We start from the raw sequence: 23,787 nt of genomic DNA, 5'->3' as shown, positions 1-23,787 counted from the left end.
ACGAAACGTAATAAACATTTATGCCGATTAAATCAAATTTAATCTGTATTTAGCCATATCGCTGATAAGAAACGAATACCCGTCAAGGTAATGATTAGGTTGCATCCGCAAGTATTGTATTTCTTAACGTACAACCGGACTTGAAACACGAAACGATTTCTATCGGCATTGAAAATATTTCACAACCTTTTTACGATTTTGTTCGATCAACGCGGTAAGTAAACAGAACGCAAAAATACAATCATATTGAGTTTTCGGAGTTTCAGTAATGAAGTATTTTTTTCTTTCTTTCTTATAAACTACACAATTTTAGAACACGTAGTGTTACGTGTACATACAAATTTTTGTTTATTCTTACGATACTTTTATTGAAAAATTATGAAATTTTTAAGAATCATGTAAATTAAGAATATTTCAGATAAGATTGAATTAACCTTCTGACAAATGTAACTGACATGTTTTAGAAGAATAATCTATTATTTACAGGTAATAGATTAGTCTAATTACTTGTAGGTGTCCATCAACAAAATTTCAACAAGATGGATGAAAAAACCATTGGAATTTCACAACAAACAATTTTAAACAGTCAAGATGGAATTGCAAGTGGTAAAAAGTTGATCCAATATATTGCCAGTTTATCAGCAACTCTTGGGGCTTTGGCATCTGGCATGGTATTAGGATGGACTTCTTCTGCTGGTAACGATGATGAAGGACATAACAAAATACAAGTTCAGTATGGCTTTCCAATTTCTGAAGAAGAATTTTCATGGATCGGGTCAGCAGCTGCAATTGGATCCGTAGTGATAAGTATTCCTATTGGAATTCTTACCGACGTGATTGGAAGAAAGTATTCGATGCTGTTGATGGTGGTACCCTTTACTATAGGTTGGCTGCTCATCATTTTCGCTAATTCCGTGGCCATGTTTTATATTGGAAGATTCATCACTGGTATTAGCGTTGGAGCTTTTTGTGTAGTTGCACCATTGTACACAGCCGAAATAGCTGAAAATAGCATTCGTGGACGCCTTGGATCTTATTTTCAGTTACTTCTTACCGTCGGCATTTTACTCTCGTATGTTTTGGGAACCCTTGTGAATATACGTGATTTGTCTATTATATCTGCTATTATGCCACTAGTATTTTTCGGAGTTTTTATGTTTATGCCGGAAACACCAATTTATTACTTAAAGAAAGGTAACAAAGAGTGTGCCAGAAAAAGTTTAATTAGATTACGCGGCGAACAGTATGATATAGATGACGAATTACAACGCCATCGAGAGGGATTGGAGGAATCTAAAAACAAAAAAATTCCTTTTCTGACTTTACTTAAGTCCAGAGCAACCTTGAAAGGTTTTATAATCGCTTATGGTCTTATGTTTTTCCAACAGTTTAGCGGCGTAAATACTGTTATATTTTATGCTAGCGATATTTTTAAATCAGCTGGTAATTCTCTTAAACCTGAATACTCGACTATTTTAGTAGGTGTAATGCAGGTGCTAGCTGTTTTCGTAAGTACTTTGATTATAGACCATTTAGGTAGAAGAATATTGCTATTAGCATCAATAATATTTTTGTTCTTAACATCTTTCGCACTTGGAGTTTACTTTTACCTTCACGATAATACAGATGATACTAGCTCGATCGAATGGTTACCTCTAGCTTCTATATGTATATTTATTATCATGTTTTCCTTGGGTTTTGGTCCTATCCCATGGATGATGATGGGTGAAATTTTTGGACCAGAAGTGAAAGGTATAGCTTCAAGTACCGCCACCCTTCTGAATTGGGTAATGGTTTTCATTATAACTAAATTTTATATTAATTTAAAAGAAGCAATTTATGAAAGCGGTACATTTTGGTTATTTTCTGTTATTTGCGCTATTGGAATTTTCTTTGTATACTTCCTAGTTCCCGAAACCAAAGGAAAATCTCTAGAGAAAATTCAAATGGAACTTAACGATTCGTAATTATCGTTATTAACTTAAAATATTGTTTATCTATAAGATTAATTTTAAGTTTAAATTTATTTTGAATTGTATATTTTTATTTGTTAATAGAATTTCAATCAAACAGTCGTTTCATAAACCCATTATTTAGACTTACACGGTATTCCGAGAAACCGACCAGCCGCGTAAATCGTGGAATAGGTCCACTCGCGAATATCATTGAAGTGCAATATTGTTAATACATTCGTGTCCACAGTATGGTTTCGATTAAGTACAAGTTTTATTTTGTTACATTAAACTGAATGTTGTATTCTTTGCTTATTCCGAATCAGGATCTAGAGAATGAGGGTTTTCGTTGCTAGAACGAAAGTTCTAGTGTTTTTCTTCGATCGATAATTCCTTACCTGGTTCTATTCGTTCAAGCACGATATTATTATTATGTATCTCGTATCTCGTACCGCGGTACACTGGCGATATAAATAAACAAGTGAAATCACAGATACAGAAAGTGTTACATAATCTCGAACATAATTCGTACAGAAATTATTGATGGTTTGCCAAATACGGGCTATTGCAACTGATACGCATCATCACCCTCTTAAAGTATATAGAAGGTATATGAAACTTTGGTGTATAGTGTTAATCGATCAAACGTTACGTGATACTATTCGATCTCGCGCGACGCAATGTACATACTTAAAAGTATCGTGGCTATTATCCACGAAATTGTCACTACGGGAATTGGACCCCTATCCTCTCTGATTTTTCATCGTTACTATTGCTAAGCAAAACGTACGAGTCACGTGTCGCTAATAATCTGTGCTGTCCATTTACCAGCATCGTCGAACCTCTTCTGATAGTTCGTTTACCTAATTCGATCGCTTCGTGAGTGAATACCGCGTTGTTGTAAACCTTTGCGGAAACGGTGATTATAATTATCGTACCGACTAGAATCAATCCATACGAGGTACAAGGCACAGCAATGTCGCTGAACGTCGTTGCTAAATAAATCCATCTCCGTATAGAAGGTGTTAGTTCTTCGATACCTTCTTCGAGCCACATAATCGGGAACACGATGTCAGGGAAATTCGATACGACGCCAACATTTGGTTGATGCTCGATTTTTAAATTTAATTGCAGTCGAACTTTTCCTTCTAGCGGTACACCAAGTTTCTGCAATACAAAATCAAATTAAATGTACAACGATATTGCCAGCAAAAATATGTATATGTATTTTTAATACGATCTGCTTGCGTTACTTTACAACCCATTACAAGACGACGCCGACGCCGACGCCGATCCCGACCCCGACCCCGACCCCGATCCCGATGCTTACCGATTGAATTTTAAAGTACGTTTCATGTAGTTTTTTATCTGGTTTCAATCCTTCGACTGCATCTAGTAATTTATGATCCGCTTTATAAAAGTGCGGAAAGGAAAGGTAGACTGGGGCACCTAAAATTTAGAAAAAACGGGTATTAGTGAATCGCGATTATACCTATTTTATTAATGACTTTTTTTTTATTTCTATTTATTATTACTTTCTCAACATTACATTACTCTACTGGCAAGTATTTACGTACTGTACTGGCAAGGACTGATATTTTGGAGTCCGTTCGAAGAACAAGTCGACGCGTCGTTGGAACAGAAGCACTCGTTTTGTGGAGCCGTTTCGTTGGGTAGACCAAACACAACATCGGGAGGTGTGTAATAGTCTGCTTTGATTCCTGACTTTTCACTAGGACCGCGATATTGTAGAGGCAAAGTGCGGCAAATATCTTTATCCCATAGATGGACGATATCAGCGCCAGTTTTTTCACGAGGTGGAAAAAAGGAACCTATAATTAGGAACAGTATTACCATAAATGTTATATCGTTATGTTACGGGTATTAGTATTATTTAGTTACATTTACCTTCGGAAGCTCGAATAGAATTACAAGGAGCATCTGGCCAATAGGGCAAACGATCTAACCCGTTTAGACGATTTATTAATCCGAACTCCTTCATGTCTGTATGCCCCGTAAAAATAGTAGACACTTCGTTTAACGTACCGTTTCTCTGCAATTTAAATGATCATTGCTCGTTATACATCCATCTTGCGATACCACATATCTATAGCAATACTATTCTAATAAATTTTAGCCTACCCCGAGAAGAAGTCCCATTTGACTCATGGGACGCCTCGTTTTTGGAAAGAATCTGTGCGCGATGCTAACTAATGGATCATCATATCCGAAAACAAGTTCTTGAGCAGTTACAGGAACAAATGGATGCATATGCATTCCGCTCAAAAACATGGATAATCCTAGAGTGATAAATCGAGGTAGACTCTTGCTTTGCGTTGATACGGTCTGAAAAATATCGATTCATTTTTTCGCGGTAATAAATTTGTATTTTTATGTAAGAACCTTTGTACACCTATTATATGTATGATGTTTTGTTAGTACGAATCCGATGTTACATAGTAAACAAAATGGTTAACTTATAAAATATTATTTCGAATAATGATCTACACGTTCACAAATGTTTACTTACTAGTAATGGAATGTTTGGCACCATTAGTCTCATGTCTTTGTCCTTTGACAACTCTGGTACAAAATTTAATATTTTCTTGTGTTGATAACTCACCGTGCCATTGTTATGGAAAACAATATTTACTTTTTCCATGTCTTCTCTGCAAAATAGACATTAATTCCTTTTTATTGAGATCTCCAATAACGAAAGATGCATTTTATTTCGGGTGAAATCGATTTTTATTCGTTTATGTATGACGTACTTGTAAACGAAGGGGCCGACTTCTTGCAGTTTTGGCTTCTCGTTGAATTGCAAGAAATTTTCGGTATTCGTTACATTGAATATGTATACCTTGGTCAGTCGAACTACCCCAGGCTTTTGCCAGTAATGAAAGGAAAGCGATCCATTCCATAACCGTAGTTGCTGGAAAAAAAGAATAAGATAACTAGAAAAATATAAGCTAAATACAAAACTTTCGTTTAGTTTAATGGAAAGAAATGATCTCGCGCATACCTTTAAAATAATATAGTCTACCCAAGGTATACTACTTAAAATAATACCGATTACAAGCGTTAGAATTCCTATGCAAATCGCTGAAATTTTACCTGGAAAGTAAAAGAAAAACAAACTTACAAATATATAACCTGTGTATTTATTAAATAAACGATATAATTCGTAATGTCTTTAACGCGCAGTCGTTGGGAACGTTTCTTTTTTATCAACGAGAAGTGGCACTTTCACCTCAAGGTCATTTAACAGGATTCTCGAGAAAGATGACGAGAAGCTTGGTATACATTTCGAAAATACATTTCGAAAATGTCCTTGAAAATGTCCTTGAAAAGGACTGGAGTACCGCAGCTACGGGGTCCGGGTCAATCAAGAAATCTCATGATGCCCGAGGTATGGATACATACATTGAAATATGTATTGCGTCAAAGATTCCATTAGCATGATACATCACGTCTGTAGATTAAAGAGAGGAGCTTCTAACATTTTAGCCTGTTTCGCTGCGTGGGTATCGAACCAAGCATCTTTTCAACGAAACTGGTTAAATTTCGTCAGAGTTTCAACGAACGAGGATGAACAACAGCGTTAAGAAATAACTTACCGATCACCAATTTCAATGCCAGACTGAAATGTCAATATTCCCTTTGTACGAAACGGAAATTCTCGACATTCCTACTTCATAATCCCAATTTTGAGAAAAATAATCTAAATGTTTGCTCACACTTTACTCACTCTACTGCGTCGCTAACACGTTTCCGTTAAATTCAACGGGACGTATAATAAAGGAAGCAAAGCTACATTACTATATTTCTTGGACTTTTCGTTAAAGCTAACGAAAATCAGTTGAGTAAAACATGGAGAAAGCTCGGCTAACAAAACTGCTATTGTACGATACATAGATAGCCAATCCCAGTGTACCTTGTTCCGTTATATTTCGTTCACGGTCTAAAAATTGTTAGTTTGGCGATCGTAAACGTGAAATGTTTCATTTTAGGTATTCCATGCTCTTTACCATTCTATATCAAAAGCAAACCAGATCAAAGGTTGTGATTTGTAACGCAGAGAATTGTACGAAAAAAAAGTCCCTTGGACGCATTTGGCCTTTTGTGGTACGTCGGTACCGACGCGACGGCGAATACCAGCAATGAATGTTCCAAATTATAAGGTGATCCCATCGGTACGGTTACTTAATAATCATTCAAATACGTAATATCAAAGATGCGACGGAGCCAGGAGCCAGTGAATCGAACCAAAAATGCCTGCGTTCCACTGGACCCTGCTTCATCCAGCGTTTCTCTGAACGACTGACTGAGAGTCGAGAGTGAAAGTAGTCACGAAATTGTTTGAGTGCGCGTACGTGTGTGCCACCTCGGTTTCGGTATACACGCCAGTTTATACTTCATAAATAACGGGCCCGTACGTTTTGCAACTCGCCATGTAAAAATGTTTGGACAGGTGCGGTTTTGTAACCCTGACTGCATTCCAATAGAAGGGTCCCTCGACGCGACGATCAGGTAGAAAAGCTTCGGAGCGTCACGATTGACCGTATGAAATTATTGGTGACGGGGCTCTGCTGCTAATTAGGCCAGTCCTCGCGGATTTTCAGAGTACAATGATTAAAAATAGATCATTTGTTCTATTAATGGGTACGATTACGTGTCAATAGGAATTTTATGCATTTAACAAATAGAAGATGCGATCGTATATTACGAAGAATTCTCAGAGTACAAAGGGTTAGTCGTCAACATCTTTTGACATTTTCTTTGAATATGTTACGAACGTTGCCTTAGGACAAACGTGTACGGAAATTCTAGTTGTTACGTTATCTTCTAATATAAAAACAAACGTGTACTTGAGTCTGTTTACGTCCACCCCTTTTTCTTCCTTGCAATTAACTATAGTGACCGTTACAATCACTATGCCGTTTAGTATTATACTTGTAACATTATCATTATGTTGAAAAGTCATAATACGTTAATGAGTAATATGTTCACCATGGCTGATGTAAGAGTCGCAAACAAATTATTAACAGTGTTCAAAAAATCGTTATGTTTCCGAAATGTTACTATTGTTTATCATGCGAATGCCTTTAACAAATAAGGAGATGAGGTACTTTTCACTAGTCAATAAATTAATTGATTTAAATGCTATATGAAATACAAGAGTAGCCCCTTAATGAATTTCTCGAGTGACGCGTTCTCGTCATCGGTAGGTACCTCGTTATTAGAAAGTCGATAGTCGTAGCTGATGAATACATACACGTACACATATATCGTATAGTGATAGATCTATAGTGTATACTGTATATACTTCTTACTTTTGAACCTTTTAATAATTTCTTCTTCGAAAAGTATAATTCTACAATTCTAGTATGGTGTATAATGTTTACGGGTACTTGCTAATAAAAATGATTAAATGCATTCTAGATCTGTATTAGAAATTGTCGAATAACATGAGAAAATGAGTCAAGAACATGGGTACAATATATTTGTAAACGATTTCAATGTTCACGATAGATCCGGCAACTTTCACCTCGGAAACGGAAATCAACGATCGAGATGTGATTAATAGACATTTAGATTAATGTTCGAAATATCCCGAGTACATAATTTTAAAGGGAAACGTTTACAGTTTGAACAACAAATCTGTATATTGTACGATCCTTGTTGTACGAGAAGACTCGAATTAACGTTGGTAATGCGTTTACATAGCGAAAGGAAAATTAGAAAACCACTTTTCTAACAATAAATATAAGGGGAACGCATCAATGAGACGTCGCGTGTCGTTCGAATTCAAAGATTCTAATTCGTTGAAGGAACGAAGCAAGTTTGTATCAGCTGTTCACTGCAATTTCTTCTGACATTTGTGCGAAAAGAAATGCATGATACTAATCAATCAAAGGATACCTGATCGAGGTAAAACGCATGATCAACCAAGTTCAAAGTGCAGTAGGTTAGTGGGACAAGTGATAGAGGAGACAGGTTGCCCCACTATTGCATGTTACGCATCACTCCGATTATGCTTTACTATCACCAACACACTTAACGGTTACGGTCGCTAGTTCCACCGGTCTAGGAGTACAGTTCTACGTGTAACGATAGAGATTGTATCCGCTTTCCTGAAACTTTTCAATCGAACCGCAAGAAACTTTAGGTTACGATGAGTATGGCTAACGAATGCGAGTATCAAAAGAGTGAAAAGAATAGAAAGGTGTCGAAAATCTGTTCTGTAAATTTTCTACCAAAAACATATACAATTTCAAGTTTATCGAAATAATGTTACGTATCGTTAATCGAGCTCGTTCGTTGACCGGGCACTTGAGCTGAAACCACCTAACTAGTGCATTCCATACGATGGAGAAAACGAGAATTTCTTATGATAATTCAAGTTTCTCTAACAGAGTTAAGAATTTCTTCCTGTTTTCGAGGTGGAATCAAGGAAGTTGGTGCAATTACGCTTTTCTAAACGGAAGTAGGAAGATTTAAACAAGTATTTTCACGAGTATCACTTGTACCAACGTTAATATTTCTTTGAAAACAAGCAAAAGGTAATCAAATCGGATGAAATACATTTATAAGACAAATACATTGTAACAAAAAATTGTTTGTTTCGATGTCGATTTCTGATCGTAGTCTTCCTTGAAAGTTATTTAAACAACAATAAAAGCAAGAAAGGTCGAGGTAGTCTTGAAATGAAAATAATGTATATGTAAGTTAATTGCAAATAAATTTGCACATATATATTGTATTTGTCAATTAACATATACATGTGATAATTATGAATAATTGTGCAAATTTCTCCTTACCGACATGTTTTTTCATTCGAATTTTGTTGGTCTTTGCACAGTACCTACATTTCCTATCGGTATCGAACATATTCTATGGAATAAATATTTAATTCTTTTCCGACTAGAAATTATCCATTATAATCTATGCGCGCTATTTTATTGTAACGCGCCGCGCCGCGCCGCGCCGACGGGATCGTGCAGTTAACTCTATAGATAGAAAATAAATCAACAGAACGTATCTTACCATGTTTAAGTTTGCCGTTTTTAGAAATGAGGAATGATAGAGGTTTTGGAACCCTGTCCGTGCAGAGACTATCGTGTTGATCTGTCCTTGGACCGAAAAGAGCGTTTCTTCCAACTTTCATGTACTGCTTGCCCATCGTTTTGGGCGATCTGATCCCGAACAAAGACCCTATGAACTTCATCTTGAACTCTTGGCCAATCGAAAGACGCGCGAATAACACAAATTTCGATTCTTCTTCAAGCTTTCTCACTATGTGACTGGCTCATAACCGTTATTCTCTTCTGGAGGCCTTCGATACTACCGCACTGACGAACGGGTACGGTACGGTACGGTACGGTACGGTACGGCACGGTAACACGATGCAGGACAATCTAATCAGCAATACATCCAATAATTACGCTTCTATCCTTTGCGTTTTGTTATTAAAATGCAATAATTAAGTTAATTGGATATCTTGCGCTACATTTGTTGTTACCGTAATATAGAAATCCCGTTACAGCTAATCTACGATGCGTTACGTTTGAAAAGTACGGTTCACGTCACTTCTCCGAGCATTGTTTCCATGGATCCATGCGATCTGTCCTTAAAATATCGTTCACGGACATCATTTATTTTTTATAGCAACGTAATTAGTTTTTCTTATCCCTTTTTACACTTTCATGGTGATCTTACTTTCAGTACCGAAATACTCCTTCCTATGTCCGATTCGAGCGATCAGCTGCAATGTTTGTTTGATCACTGCGCGGTTACTGGTGTCGATACTCGAGTCGTCCTTGTCTGAAACCTAAAGACAAAGTAAATAACATTACTAAGTTGGACTGTTTTCAATGTAATTTTACCAATGATCTTCAAAATTATTTCCCTCCTTTAAGCGAGACTAAAGGAAGCTGTATAACGCTAAGGACATAAATTATCTCAAATATGTACCTTTCGGGAACGGTTATTCAAATGACGTCAACGAAATTTCCATTATTTTGCATAGTACAAGGTGTCCCCTAATTCGCGCTACAACCATAAAGGAACAATTTCGAGAATAAGGTTATAGCGTATAGTGTAACCAAGAAATTGATCGTTAAAGTGTTAACCGTGATAAGATAAGAGTGTACACTGTACGGTCATGTAATTATTCTTGAACGATGGCAATGTTCTTATCCGTACAACTTTCGTTATGAAAAAGAAAGTTGTACGTCGTTTATATTGCGTAACTCTCTTTTAGGCCTATCGATTCTCCATCGATTATATAATTACCATCAACCAAGATTATCCAAGCAATGTACCTGTATGTACAGCATCCACTTTTCTATTATAACTCGTTGATGAATCTCGTACATAAAAGTATTTTGAACGTTATTGGAAATTTATGCGAGGTAAGAGGAAATATACAAAACAGAAAAATATATTAGAATCATTTCCTGAAAGGATACCTATTTATCTGTCTATCGAACACTCTGTATACATATGTTGAATGAACGAATACACTTTATACACATCATAAATGAATAAACGTTTATCTATTACAGTCAAACACTGTAAATAACGAAGAATTAATAACGATTGTCAGAATCAATGATTTTATTAAAGATAAAATAGTTTTACCCGAATAGTTATCTAGACGAAGATTGATTCGCAATATTAGAATACTGACCATCTCTCCGTAAAAGTAGCATCGGCGATCTATCGAGTGTCAAATCTTTTTTTTCTCTCGAATTGATAAATCTCCTGTTCTGACATCATACCAATATATCGGCAGTATCCGGGTTCGTTTTTGAGGTTACAGTGGAATTCCATAGAAATCCTACTGTTTTATCGGATATTCGCAATACCGATTCGATCTCTCGTTTCAACTATAATACATAGTTTTCATTTACTTTTCCCTTCACTTTTCACGTTTTCCTGTCTTGATTTATTTAAATTTTAAATTCCGTTATTGACCTATATATGAATGAATCATATTTTGCAATTCAGATACATTAACGTGTAGTTATGATAAGAGCGTCGTACTCGTTATTATCATTAAACATTCTAATTATTACATTCATAGACAATTATCTACGACAGGAGTGCAATTACATTATCAGCCTGCATATATTACTCCGTTTTCGTATTCAGGTTCTTTGAACTTTCATATTTCCCTATGCTTTTATAATTGTATGCCTGTTCTACAATAAAGAAAGGTTCGAATAATAAACCTAACATACCCTTATGCGTTTCTTTGTTGAAACGGACAAGGTATGGAATAATGAATAACCGAGTTCCGTGACCCATCGTACATGTATAATCTTCCGTACAAATTCCGACACTTTACCGATTTAAGATTGTTGAACCAATCGAGCAACTAAAACTGGTCTTTGGGTTTACCATGCTCTTATTTCTACAACAAATCTAAACTAACAAGTGTATAATGACACTTAAGTAGATCGTGTGCCACTCCGAATCAAAATGAAATTCAGAGTTCAATAATTTGCATAACAATTTTCTTTACCGTGCATCGCTGCTTGAGATCACGATTCGATGCACTCGCTGTTCATCGAGATAAAATACTTGTTCGAGCTGACCATGAATGATGTTCAACAACCTTGAATACAAGTCGTACTCGTCTTATAGAGCACTGTGAGAAGGTCGATTAAAATATGTATTATTCCAATTCAAAAAAAGGTTGATTACCTTGAAGTGCTCTAGACGTTTCCACTTTAAACCGATTTCTTTCATTTCTAAAAATAAAAGAGCTATCCCAATGACCAGTTTCCAGAATCTGACTCCATACAAATTGCAGAGAAATATATCAATATATAATCGTGTCGAGATCAGTTCAACTAAATTACAATTTAATATACTCGTGCTTTCCTGTATGCCAAGGCTATTCTTTCTTTAACATTAAGAGTTACGATTATAGCCAATATCTTTGCTGTCTACAGTTTGAAAAACACTGTCGTAACACAGCGATGGAACAAATTTGATTAGAATAACGAGTCTCGATAATGATTCGTAATGGATAATCGTTAATAGCTCGTGACAACTAAGGATTAAATTAATCATTTATTTCCCACAGCATTTGACAATTAATGATGGACGACTTATGATCGATTAAATTTATCAATCGATACTTGACAAAACAAATAAAAATGTTCCAAGTAATGTTGTAAGTGAGGCCGCAGGCGCCGATGCGTTCAGTTGCATCGGTAATTGTTTTATCCAAAAAAACTGCGGCATTCGATGTGATAATTATCCATAATCCATAATTCAGTATTCCGACACAAACAAGAAAAATAGTTATTCATCGATATTTTCCTCATTTTTTCGGTGTCAAGAACAGTGAAAGATTGCAAGTTGTCGCACTAGATGACATATAAATATTTGTCTTCGCTTCCTATCCTTACAAACAATAACGCAATAGTAAAGATGAACGTAACCGAAGGAAAACGTTTTCCGAGCCATAATACAAATATCTTGTTTACAAACAGAAGAGATAATATTTGACTGAATTGTTAAAGGAATACAAAATACGTACACCGTCTACATGCTATGCACATATGTATATTAGCGTTAAAGAGTATAAAAGAATATCGAAGCGCTAGTGTATACTCAGCGTTATTCTTGTATAACTTACTGTTAGTTACTTGTACAGGAAATATCTTCGTTGTTTTTCCTTCTAATAAGTAATTTATTATAATTAACAATTGCGTAAGAAATACTTATTTCGATTTATAAACACATAAAGTCATTTAATATATTTAACAAAAAGCATTTCCTGTTGATTGAACTTTACAAATATTATACGTATATGAAACCAACTAAGAACGATTGCAGCATTATTTTTATTTTGCGGCACGTACTCGCGTCAAGATCAGTAAGCCATACATTGTCCAATTATCTCACTTTTACTCGTATGTTACCTGAAGAATCATTGATCAATTATGGATATAAATCGTGTAAAATAATGGTAAATCGCAAGAATTTTATGTCGTCTGTTAACAGTAATTTTTGAATAATTTTTTAACACGTATATCAATGAAACAAGTTTGAAAAATGCCAGAGAAAACGGTTCGAATAGAGACTGGTAAACGCACATGTTACACCGCAAAAAGAGTCTCGCGATTGCGCCAAAGTTTGCAAAACTCGACAAATTAAGGGAGAGTTACGTTGCATTACTTCAAGGCCTTTAGAAATGTTTAACGACATATGAACATGTATATCTATGTATGTTACGTATACATCAATCAGTGGTTGGTACGTGTGTTATTGTCCCCGTTAGATTTGTCGCTCCCTTTCTACCACTTTTCTGACCGCGTATGATTTACTTTTCTATTTTCATTTAATCTACTCCCAGGAACAAGTATCATTGTGAAAGCAGGAACGTGATGCAAAGAGATAATATATTATAGATGTAATGCTCAATTTCTTCAGCTCTCCTATATCTCCTGTATGTACGTTCTATATGTGTATGTATAGGAAGCAGAATACGTCAGAATCACTTGGATAGTTTAAATTTCCGAGACACGTATACGAGACGCTATACGATAGCGACTCGCTATAATGTTTACGAGACACTTTACTCGATAAACCTCAGATGTTTTCAATAATTTCAATTTAGGGAATATATTCGAAAAGGCCGTGCAATATTTAAATCCGTTTCTTTTTTTCTTTTCTTCTTAAGTATGTATGGATATGCCTAAGAAACCGTAGAGAACCGAAAAACACTTAAACTGGCCTTCGTGTGGCAGGTTTTATCTTTATCGTGTTCCCATCTTTTGAACATTTTTTCTCGCAACCTTCAACATTTACGTTTACTGTGGAACAAAGGACGGAGATAACATTTTTATTTTTGACGCAGAATAATTATTTATATCTTTATGAAGTATATTACTTTGAATTTCGGTTGTCAAATTAATGCGCAGTGATGTGGAATAAGCAGAATATAAATTCAAACAGTTTGCGCTGGAAGTTGGAAAGATGATATTCCTGGGTTAAGCGAAACGTAAAAAAAGCACGGATTTAGGAGAACGTAGACGGTGTCTACATTATGCCCCTAATTTATGCTCTGTCGCAGGCCTTCGAAGGCGGCTGGCTAAAACGTCCGACCTGATACGATCCTCCGCATCTCCTTCCAGGAATCAACTTTTGTATGCGCTACCTATGTCGCGCGTCGGTCGCGTCGCACGACGATTTTATTTATAAAATTTCATATTTTACCTAACTCGGCCAACATTTATTTAAACATCAAATGATAATTTTACGTCAACTATACTTTAATTAAGCTTGTTAAATTAATTGTTGTTATGTCTCATTCAACTAAATCAAGACAACGGTTTTGCAAAATGCTTTTTATCGCTTCGCGATACGTTCTATGTCAACGGGTGTCAACTATGTATCTTAAAAATCATTCGTTTTCATTGAAATGTCCGTGGGGTTAGACACGTATTGCTTTGCATCCGTTACCAGTCAACCAAGCGAAAATATAATGACCGCAAGGACGAACGGACTCTGCACGACTTCGAGTTCACAGGCCGCCTATTTACGAAGGAAGAACTATGATTCCAGACTTTCCATTTGCGGCGAGAAGAAGGGGTAGAAACAAGTACGGGGCACATTTCCTTCTGTTGTTGCACCGAGAACCTAAATCAGATCATGCTTTCACAACCTTTCGACGTTTCCAAAAGAAGTGAAAACGCATGGTGCGATGTGCGCGAATAAACGAATAGCTTTCGTGATGTAATAATTTCAGTAATTTATGGACTCTTCCTAGCGTGAAATTCAGTTCATGATACAACGGTACGAATACATTTTATGCTCAAACAATACAGATAATGGCTCTTTAAATATAGGGATAATCTGTACCAGACAGAAAGAGACAAGAGTTGAAGTCGATGTAGATTCGCTTATCGAGCTAAGATTTTGGAGAGTGTCGTTTTGCATAGCTAAAATATGCACGGTTTCGTAGCCACCGTTTTCGCAGCATATTCTCACGCATTCCTCGATTTAGAATTAGCCCGATCGAACATCTCATTTACATGGTGCATTAACCTTCATTTCGTGCTACCGCCTTGTGGTAAATTGTACGCTAGATTGCAGTAACAATCTGGCTTTACGTATACACTACACATTACAGCCTTTGATTCGCGACTTGCGCTAGTATGAGCATTGAGCAGCGATGGGAAGAAACCAGTCTTACGATGCCGGTAGTAATAAAGCGCTTCGAGGAATCATCACGGATCATTTCTCGCAAAATTTCAATTCTCATCGTACGCAATTTTCCTTTGGTGTCTCGAAATTTTAGTTGATTGCGTTTGCGTACCTCGTTCGAAACTTGATTTAATCTTCCCTTTGATGAAGTATGTTCACCCTTGGAGAAATGATACGTCGACTAGTATTATACACGTATAAACGTATACACTGCGTGTATAAGTGTAGTCCTTTGGTATGTAGATCTTATTAGCGACGAGAAGAAGATGGAAATTCCAGTCATTGTCGAAAGGACTAACACGGAAGTATTTATCTCGAGCTTGTGGTTTTGATCTGAAACCACAACTCGGTATTTTTATGCTCGTTACATTCTACAAAAGTTAGTTTTGTACGCGAATAATGTTCAAAAATGCCAAGAATCGGATCTGTAAAATGAAACGAAGGCATGTAGGAATTTGTTATCGTACTTACAACTAGAGTCATTATTAAATTTCTTTGTCGAATTGAATTTTAGTAGGAAAAACTATCGACTCGGATAAGTAGAAAGTAAAAGTAGGTAGTTTACGTTGCTTTACGAAAATATATGTACTGTGTTAAAAAAAAATTCCGTTTGGTAATGGTACAACAAGGTCGATTTTTATTCAGAGAAAATTATCACGTTACCGCAAGAAATCGAGCTCAGCGAAGCTGCAGCACGAGCCATCAGCATTGGTATGTCATTAGCGAGATAAAATGTTCCAAGTTCAGTCGCCCCTGGTTTAACACGGTTCGATCACCGCGGCCGCCGCGCCGGTGAAACCGCCAGGTCTAATATTTCTTTCGCATTACATAACAACGAGTTAACGACCATACACTTGGCCAGATTTTTGAATCGATGAAGCAAATGTCTGACTCGTTGCAGTTTGAATCATCTTTCAGTTATGCGACCAGACGAAACTCGATGTTTACGAGTTTTTGCGTGAATGGTGCTTTCGTTGAAGGGGCAAAAATTCAATAAGATCGATAAACTCGTTTTTCAATAACGAGCTTACAGATAATTCGCTTTATCTATTCGATTCTCGAGTCACGTATTGTGAAATTTCGGTATAATCGATGATCTCTTTCATCAGTGAGTAAGTCACTTGATCTCTCCTGCGTCCACGTGTCTTGGCAATAGCAAACAAATTAGTCTTTTTCTAGAAAGCAAACACGTTTCGTAATAAGTATTCTCAATACTGCAGCACTCGTTGTATCTGCATCGCAATGCTGGCCAAGATTGGCATTTTCTTCCATAACTGTGTTGAAAGTATACTGTATTATTCGCGACATACAGATACGCGATTTCAAATTTCTATGTTTCGTAATGTTTAGCTGTTCGCGAGTGACTCGGCGATATTCATAACAATTTCGAGAATTAAGATCAAGCATACAGGGTTTGTCTAGAAACTTGGTAGTCGTACAAAGAAAGACCAACTGGTTTTAATGACAAGTTATTCTACATCAAGGCATCCGGAAATCGTTCCTGGCAAAGACACTTTCTACGTATACACACGCGTTAGCTACTCGTTACAGACCCTCGTTTAAAGAGTCTTTGCGACAGTGTAAAGAAGAATCAAGACGGACAAACGGTATAGGTAGCAAGATCACGTTCGAGTATTAAAATCTTATCGTTCGTTCAGATTTTCACGTATTCATCTCTACGTTTGAGATTACATAAAAGCACGCGTTTTAATACGTCAACAACATTTTTACTCAAAACGCGAAGATCTAGAAATGTGTTGCGTTACCGAGGACCTTAAAAATAAAGAGAAAGCTGAGTTTCTTTTTCCACTAGATGTTGCTCTATCTCAACCATCTTATATTATGTAATAGCATTTTTGAGAACGCAAATTTCAGACCGTCGAGCAATATTTCAAGAAGAATTGTTTGGTATTGTTTGAGGTCAACTGCATCGTGCACGATGCTAGACTTGACTAGTACATTTAATGGATTTTTTATATAATTTTAACGAATCAGTGATAACGGTTTAAAATTAATAATTCTGTTGTAATTGTTTAGCAAATCTGAGGAAAGGTTAAACATTTTATAGTTAACATCGATATATAGTATACCGTGACGTTTAAACGATTGTCAGTGACTGATCAACAAACACCGCGAGACAATTGAACTTGCCCTAAATATCAAATAATAGTTTCAGTAGTTGGACTCAACGTACCGTGCAAGAGTACGCGTAGAGTAAACCATATCGCATTGGCGAACAATGAAATGGGAAGGTGCTTTGATTGTTTCTTAGAAAGTCAACGCTAAAACCTATAATCGATCGCTATGGTCGCGAGATAATGTTTAATGTGCAAAAACGGAAAGTGAAATAGTAGCATGTGTTATTTGATATCGACTACCAAGACGTTTGAAAGTGTACCGATAAAGTTCGCAACCTTAACCTTCGTTACCGTAGCTTAAATGCCGTATCGGAGTGTTTATCGCGCTGTGGATATTAATTTCCTTGTACGTCCAAATTACTTACTTTTCTTTCGTACTGTACGCATACGCACATAATGAATGGAAAGAAATTTTACTTGAACTTTACGGTATTCGTTGAGGTGAAAGGTCGTCTTTCCCTCTGTAACCCCTTGCGCGTAACAAGTGTAAGTAGCGCGATATCTGAATCCTCGTCGAAACTTCACTTTTTCTATTAACGTGAAATTTCCAAATGATGGCATATCTGTAGATATATGCAAAACAAAAGTACGCGACAAAATAAATATTCTGTTCTTTCGTGATCTATATGTATAAATATCAAATATACCATGCCACGGCAGGTTCCTAAAAGACGATGGGATGGTTAGAAAATGTGCAGACTTGCAGTACCGGCTAAACTACCGATCGGTACAAAGTGCTTAGGGGCCGTAAAAATACTGTTTCCGTTGAAAGCGAACTCTTTATTCGATTTAGTCAGCAACTACTAATATGCACATTTTTTCGAATCATCTTTCTTAACATCCTGTGTGGGTACTAAATGCACGCTTAGAAATGTCAAAATACGCGAGAACGTTAGGCGAAAAATGAAAAACGAGAGAAAAGATAGTTTACGTACTCGGTAGGGTACTGGTTTCCATAAACCTTGTTATAGTTACTTTTGCAAATCTATTTATTTAGCTAAATCGATTTATCGTCGCGACGACAGTTATTCGAAAATCGAAATTGCCAAGACAAGATACGTGACTGTCATTCACGGATCGTGCCGTTACATTCGCAAACCGTATTCTGTTCTCTGTCCACATTCTTCGTCACTTTCGGATAAGAAATTATTCATATTTACTTACGTAAGATTGCTGACAGACGTAGCCTATATGCGCGCAAAACCGGGTTCATTTACGGCCCAGTAAAATCCGTCTTTATGTAACACAAAACAGTTTCATGGAGTTGAGCGAATGGAAGGAAGAAAACCACGCGCGGCAGGTTTCTCTATCGCCAAGGTGCAACACACATTTTGTTGGTTGTACTCGGTTAGAATGTGATCGCCGCTTCCTTCGGTCACGATCCCCCTCGAGTATTTCCTTCTTTAACGGCTTCGCATCCTTTTCATGGTTCAGCCAAGTACGATCCTTTCTCGATTGGCCGGCAATCGTCTTGCGCCTCGCTTTAAATTCGCCTCACCCTCTTTCAGCGAGTCCTCGTTGCCTGTTTCTTTTTTGTTTCTTTTCCAGCGATCGGCAGTCTTAATAGGCAGTCTTAAATGCTCGCAATAAATTCCTTTAGATCGAATAAAATGTAATCTCGATCGAGGCTCCAAGTACTCTGGGCCCTACGTTAGCCTCTTCTTTACTCGTATGCTCCCTTACGAGAATCCTGCGATAGTCTGACTTGGTCGTATTCGAAAAGAACCGAGGGCCAACGCTTTGCGCGTACCAACTGCTCGACCAAAGCGAAATCACTTCTTAAATCCGAAATTGATCGATTCTTCGATCAATTGATCGATCGCTCTCGCGTTCCAAAATTTAAACAGAGAAAAAACAATTTTCTTTTCCGTCGAGATCCGCGCACCGTAAACGAAGGATCAAACGGAAGGAGACGTAAAATCCGCGCGTGTGTTCTTCGATCTTGTCGAATCACCAAGTGAATGAGGAGATAGTAGAACGGTAGTGCAGCGTGGACCGCGGTAACGAGAACGCGGTGCCCACCAGCCCGGCCAAAGAAAGTGGTAGGGACACCAGGTAAACGTACGTCTCGAGAACTGTCCACGTCGCGGATCGAACCTCGCTATTGGATTCTCTTTCGAAAAATTAATGACTTCTCGCGTTCGACTCTGCTGACCAAGTATGCTTCGATCCACGATGCGAGGTAGACAGTTTCTAAAATCGAATAGAACCGATATTCCGTTGCTTTGGAAAATCGACAAAATACTTACAACCCAGATTTCCAGGAATTACAAGTGTTCCACCAACTCCCTTTTCTCGATCAAAAACTGTACTTACATTGTACTTAAATGTAAGTAGGTAGACTTACGCACCATCACCCTTATTCGGCGAATGGACCTGGACTGGTTCGAAGCCTTGAATAAACGAGCAACGACAAGTTCGCTTCGCGTGCCTCTCGCAGTCGTTTTGCTACCCTCGCAAGGTCGCGTCGTTATTCTACGAATTGGTCCATTACCGTTTCTGTTTCTTGCGCCATTAGGCCAGTCGTTGTACGGTGTGATTCTCTCGGTGGTTTCCTAAAAAAGCACATCGTCTTCTAAACATTGCGGCAATAGTCTTCGTGTTCGTACATATGATTCGTCGGGGTCGCGTCGATAAGCCTCCGGAGCCCACTTTGAACGTTCGATCTCGATCTACAAAAAGTCATTCCAAAACTAAGATATGGAAGATCGATAGGAGATTTCGAAAAATACCTACATTGCAAGCTATCCAGACGATGCAGACATGCTGATGGTAATAATAGCGCAAGACAATCACAAGAGGAAAATCCGCAGCTACGAGCCAAGTAACCCCCTGGATAGAGGACCATGGGTTGAGTTTAGCACTCGATAAGATACAAGTAGTTCTCTTGACGGGTAAAACAATTCCCGCTATGATCTTGATAGAGTGGGGCAACACTCAGGGCAACAGTTGTCGGGACCAAAAATGTGTCCGGTCATCAAAATCATCTGAAAGTGACGATGGACATCGAGCCACCTACTCCACTTGTTGTAATCAAAGCAACAAACGAAGGAGGCTTTCAACGAATGTGGCGCACTCCATCATGCTCTACGGGCCAAAGATCTGTGCTAACGCACCTAAGGCGGGCTTGTACATGTAGAAAGCGCACGAGAGCTATTCAACGATAGGATGCGCTAAAAGTCGCGTGTTCGTACCGCGCTATCTTGGAGCCGACTGTGCTAGTGATAATGCTACGGAACGTCTTTTCCACCTTAGACGATAATCATCTCCATTCTTCATCAAATTTCAATTTTTATCTCATTTCTGGCAACTCCGTTATTTGAAATTTTTCGCGGTATCAAGATACTTTCCATCCTCGTATGGCAAGGTATCTACTCGAGTTGTTCGACTCGTAGGTACTGCAAGTATCGATTTCAATTTTACTCGTATATCCGCCGAATACATTATTGTCATTGTTCATCCAGCTCAGTAAAAAATTCATTGCTGATTCGTAATAAGTAGATACCAATTCTTGTTGTCATCGTTACGCAACCACCTGCCATTTGACGACGCCTTGGAAATTGCCTTTGTCCGCAAATCGTAACAACGTAGGTACATCCGATCATCAGGTTCCCTTAAGTTAAGCTCTTTCTCATTAACGAAAGCAGTCAGAACTCGGCAAGTCTTATTTGCCAGTCTTGAAATATTTACTGTAATCGCTAAGGAAACATGTACTTGCTCCACTATATCACCAGCTAAAATTGCTTCATTCTCCGAGTACGAGTATATCTGTTATTGTTCGTAACAACTGCTTCGAACGTTGATCTTATTCCATTTCCATTGTAATCTCTGCTCAAGTAATACTAACGGAATGCACATCATTTCACGTATCCCCAAGTTTATTGATATACAAATACACTCGATGACGTCGAGACACTGTTCACAATAAGCCGAGCTATCACTCGTTCGACGAGTGTTTGGAACAAGAAAAGTTTCATTCTCGAATGTTATCTGTAGCCCACGTTTACTATATTTTCTTTACTCAGAATTCGATTCTCTTTCGAATGGGGGAATAAAGAATTAAGCGTTCCGTTTATAAAATTTTAGGTGAACTTGATATATCCGTGAAAAGGCAAGATTTCCAAAAATATGCGGTATCGTCTGTACGTTGCAAACTTGCCCGCCCGTGTTTGCACTGTTGTTCGACACTCTGTATCGTTTCGAATTTTCCAGACCTTGTCATCAACCATGAATTTCGTTCATTCAGCAATTCATGTATCGGAGTAGGCAGTTGATAGCAAGTGACGCTAATCCTTGACAGTAGCGTCCTTCGATCGCATACCAATGATGCGATCTTTTTCATCGCTGTAATAATGTAATTCCATTGATGGAGACAGAACGTCGCCGTCGGCTCACCGATAACAACTGTTCGGCATAAGCATCTTCCACGTAGACTTTTTCACGATTACGATACGATTGAATCGTTGTAACACCAAAGCTTTCGTAACGCCGCGCCATATTTCCAAGTAGACGTTGCAAAATACTGGATCCCATTTGTCGGTTTTTAAATACGGTGAGTAACTATAATATTCGGACACTTTACAAGTTTTACTTTATCGCTTTGTAACATTGACTATGACGAAAGATAAAGTAATATCACACGCGATACCAACTAATTCCAATGTCCGATAAACTCTCCAAACGCGTTTGTCCGGCGGCGACCCCTTGGCAAAGATTTTCAATGTACCAACGACATATTCCTTTTCACTCGTAAAGATTAGTTTCTTTATGCGTATGTTTCAATCTTAGTGATAAATAATTACTCAAATTTACGCACATTATAATACGTCATATACGTATGTATATCATAATGATACGATATAATAATTATTATTAATTGGATAGCAATTATTTTTGTAAACATCGTACATGTTATTTTCCAATTAGCTGATATTTTACTGACATTTACTTCTTAGAATACATTACGAGAATCTCGATCCTTCCGATGATTCTATATGTTTTAATTTGTATCCTTGCAACTCCTGATAACGCTTCTATTTGATTTTTCCATCTTTTCATAACATTCCATCGGAAGGTACTCGTTGTCTACCATAATTGTAAGATTTAGATTACGAGACTTTGACCGGATTTTCGTTGAAATCATTGCTCGTCCTTGCTGGCACGGCTTTCTTTTTTTAATGCAATTAAAGTGGTGAAAGTACGTGGTCATTCGCAGGTGTTCTCATGTATATTGTATAATCGTGATCTGTATTTTTAATCTACTTTCCGTACATTGACCATTAACAAACTCGATACATTTTCCATCAGATTTTCACATTTCAAGAGATGTAATACCAGCGGGTAAGAGATGATTTCTTACGTGTGAACGAATCAAACATGTAATATAAATCTATATGTATATATGTAATTTTTTATGTGTGCGTAACAATCACCACCCGATGAGACAGGTTACCGAACGAAAAATATCGTAAAATAAAACTACATTGCTACGAATGCAAAATAGTTATTCTAGATAAGTAGCGTTGATATTCAAGAATCCTGTCTCAAGAATTCTCGACATTTATTTTAGAAATTTCCATTCCCGTTACACGCGAAAACAATTTTTAAATATCTCAGTATTCTTGCTTCCCAACGAAACTTTCCTGCAATTCCAAAAATTGTATAAGTTTGTAACTGGTTTTTGTCCAAATATATTACATATATGTAAAACCTGTTTAACCGATAAACCGGTAAACAGTTTATATATTTTTAAAAGTTAATTTAAATCAAACTATTAATTAAACCTTGACTTTTAAAGCAATTTATTTAACGAGATAAATGCAAATTAAAATAAAGTCCATTCTAAAATTTCTATGAAAATAGTAATTTATTGTTTGTAATAAGAAATACAATTATCAAAATAAATTAATTAATATACAGATATAAATAGAGAACAATGAATCTCAGTGATTTCGCTTGTAACCAGGTAAGTAGTTAACGTAATACGTTGCATGTGTGTACAATTGTACATACACACCATGTGCATTCCATGTATATTCAGGATGATGGGTGCGGGCCGGTGCGGGGGTGGCGCTGTGAAAATCTGACAAACAGCGCTATAGCCATCTAGCGGATGGACTAGAAGCTCAAATGGAGGTAGCTAGGCACTGTGCGAGAGAGAGAGACCGAGAAGGGGGGTGTGGGGTAACGTGTGCGATAAGGACAAAGCTACAGTGGCTGTGCGAGAGAGAGGGGGTACAATATGCGACAAGGACAGGGCTATAGTGCGTGTGTGAGAGAGAGGAGGTAGCATATGAGAGAAGGACAGAGCTAAAGCGTAGTACGGTGCCGCCATCTCTTCGAAAACTGTCCAAGTTTGTCGAGAAATAGTTTCAAATTTCTACGGCTAGATGGCGTAAATAGGTTTAACTCAAAGAAACCTTTGAGAGAGAGAGAGAGAGAGAGAGAATATATAGATATAGTATAGATAT

The 23,787-nt window shown here is 37.4% G+C and overlaps 2 protein-coding genes across 4 annotated transcripts; one reads left to right on the top strand and one right to left on the bottom strand.

Annotated features, from left to right (window-relative positions):
- The first annotated feature begins 88 nt into the window (after positions 1 to 88).
- On the top strand, positions 89 to 2,074 carry LOC128872344 (facilitated trehalose transporter Tret1-like). 2 transcript variants are annotated; one of them, XM_054114953.1, is made up of 2 exons: positions 89 to 214; positions 487 to 2,074. In XM_054114953.1, exon 2 carries the CDS (start codon positions 540 to 542, stop codon positions 1,965 to 1,967), a length of 1,428 nt encoding a protein of 475 aa, XP_053970928.1. In that variant the 5' UTR covers positions 89 to 214; positions 487 to 539; the 3' UTR covers positions 1,968 to 2,074. The 2 variants fall into 2 exon arrangements, with proteins under 2 accessions (XP_053970928.1, XP_053970933.1); XM_054114958.1 differs by having other exon boundaries at positions 109 to 214; positions 514 to 2,074.
- Positions 2,032 to 19,576, bottom strand: LOC128872332 (scavenger receptor class B member 1). 2 transcript variants are annotated; one of them, XM_054114932.1, is made up of 12 exons: positions 18,482 to 19,576; positions 9,672 to 9,783; positions 9,475 to 9,581; positions 9,000 to 9,370; positions 4,975 to 5,066; positions 4,724 to 4,884; positions 4,483 to 4,621; positions 4,095 to 4,298; positions 3,861 to 4,005; positions 3,530 to 3,784; positions 3,283 to 3,401; positions 2,032 to 3,119 (listed from the first exon to the last, which is right to left on the bottom strand). In XM_054114932.1, exons 4-12 carry the CDS (start codon positions 9,178 to 9,180, stop codon positions 2,679 to 2,681), a joined length of 1,737 nt encoding a protein of 578 aa, XP_053970907.1. In that variant the 5' UTR covers positions 9,181 to 9,370; positions 9,475 to 9,581; positions 9,672 to 9,783; positions 18,482 to 19,576; the 3' UTR covers positions 2,032 to 2,678. The 2 variants fall into 2 exon arrangements, with proteins under 2 accessions (XP_053970907.1, XP_053970913.1); XM_054114938.1 differs by having other exon boundaries at positions 9,475 to 9,576.
- Between the last annotated feature and the right edge of the window lie 4,211 nt (positions 19,577 to 23,787).

This window comes from Hylaeus volcanicus, chromosome 1 (genome assembly GCF_026283585.1).
Source record: "Hylaeus volcanicus isolate JK05 chromosome 1, UHH_iyHylVolc1.0_haploid, whole genome shotgun sequence".
NCBI lineage: Eukaryota > Metazoa > Arthropoda > Insecta > Hymenoptera > Colletidae > Hylaeus > Hylaeus volcanicus.
Note: the sequence above shows the minus strand (reverse complement) of the source record. Positions and strands in the feature narration are given on the sequence as shown.

What these genes read in the sequence shown, in the direction of transcription:
- LOC128872344 (XM_054114953.1), top strand. Translation starts at nt 540, where the DNA reads ATGGATGAAAAAACCATTGGAATTTCACAACAAACAATTTTAAACAGT.
- LOC128872332 (XM_054114932.1), bottom strand. Translation starts at nt 9,180, where the DNA reads ATGAAGTTCATAGGGTCTTTGTTCGGGATCAGATCGCCCAAAACGATG. An exon ending in TGCCAAACATTCCATTACTA is followed by an intron (nt 4,299 to 4,482) that starts GTAAGTAAACAT and finishes GATATTTTTCAG; the next exon opens with ACCGTATCAACGCAAAGCAA. An exon ending in CGTACTTTAAAATTCAATCG is followed by an intron (nt 3,120 to 3,282) that starts GTAAGCATCGGG and finishes TTTGTATTGCAG; the next exon opens with AAACTTGGTGTACCGCTAGA.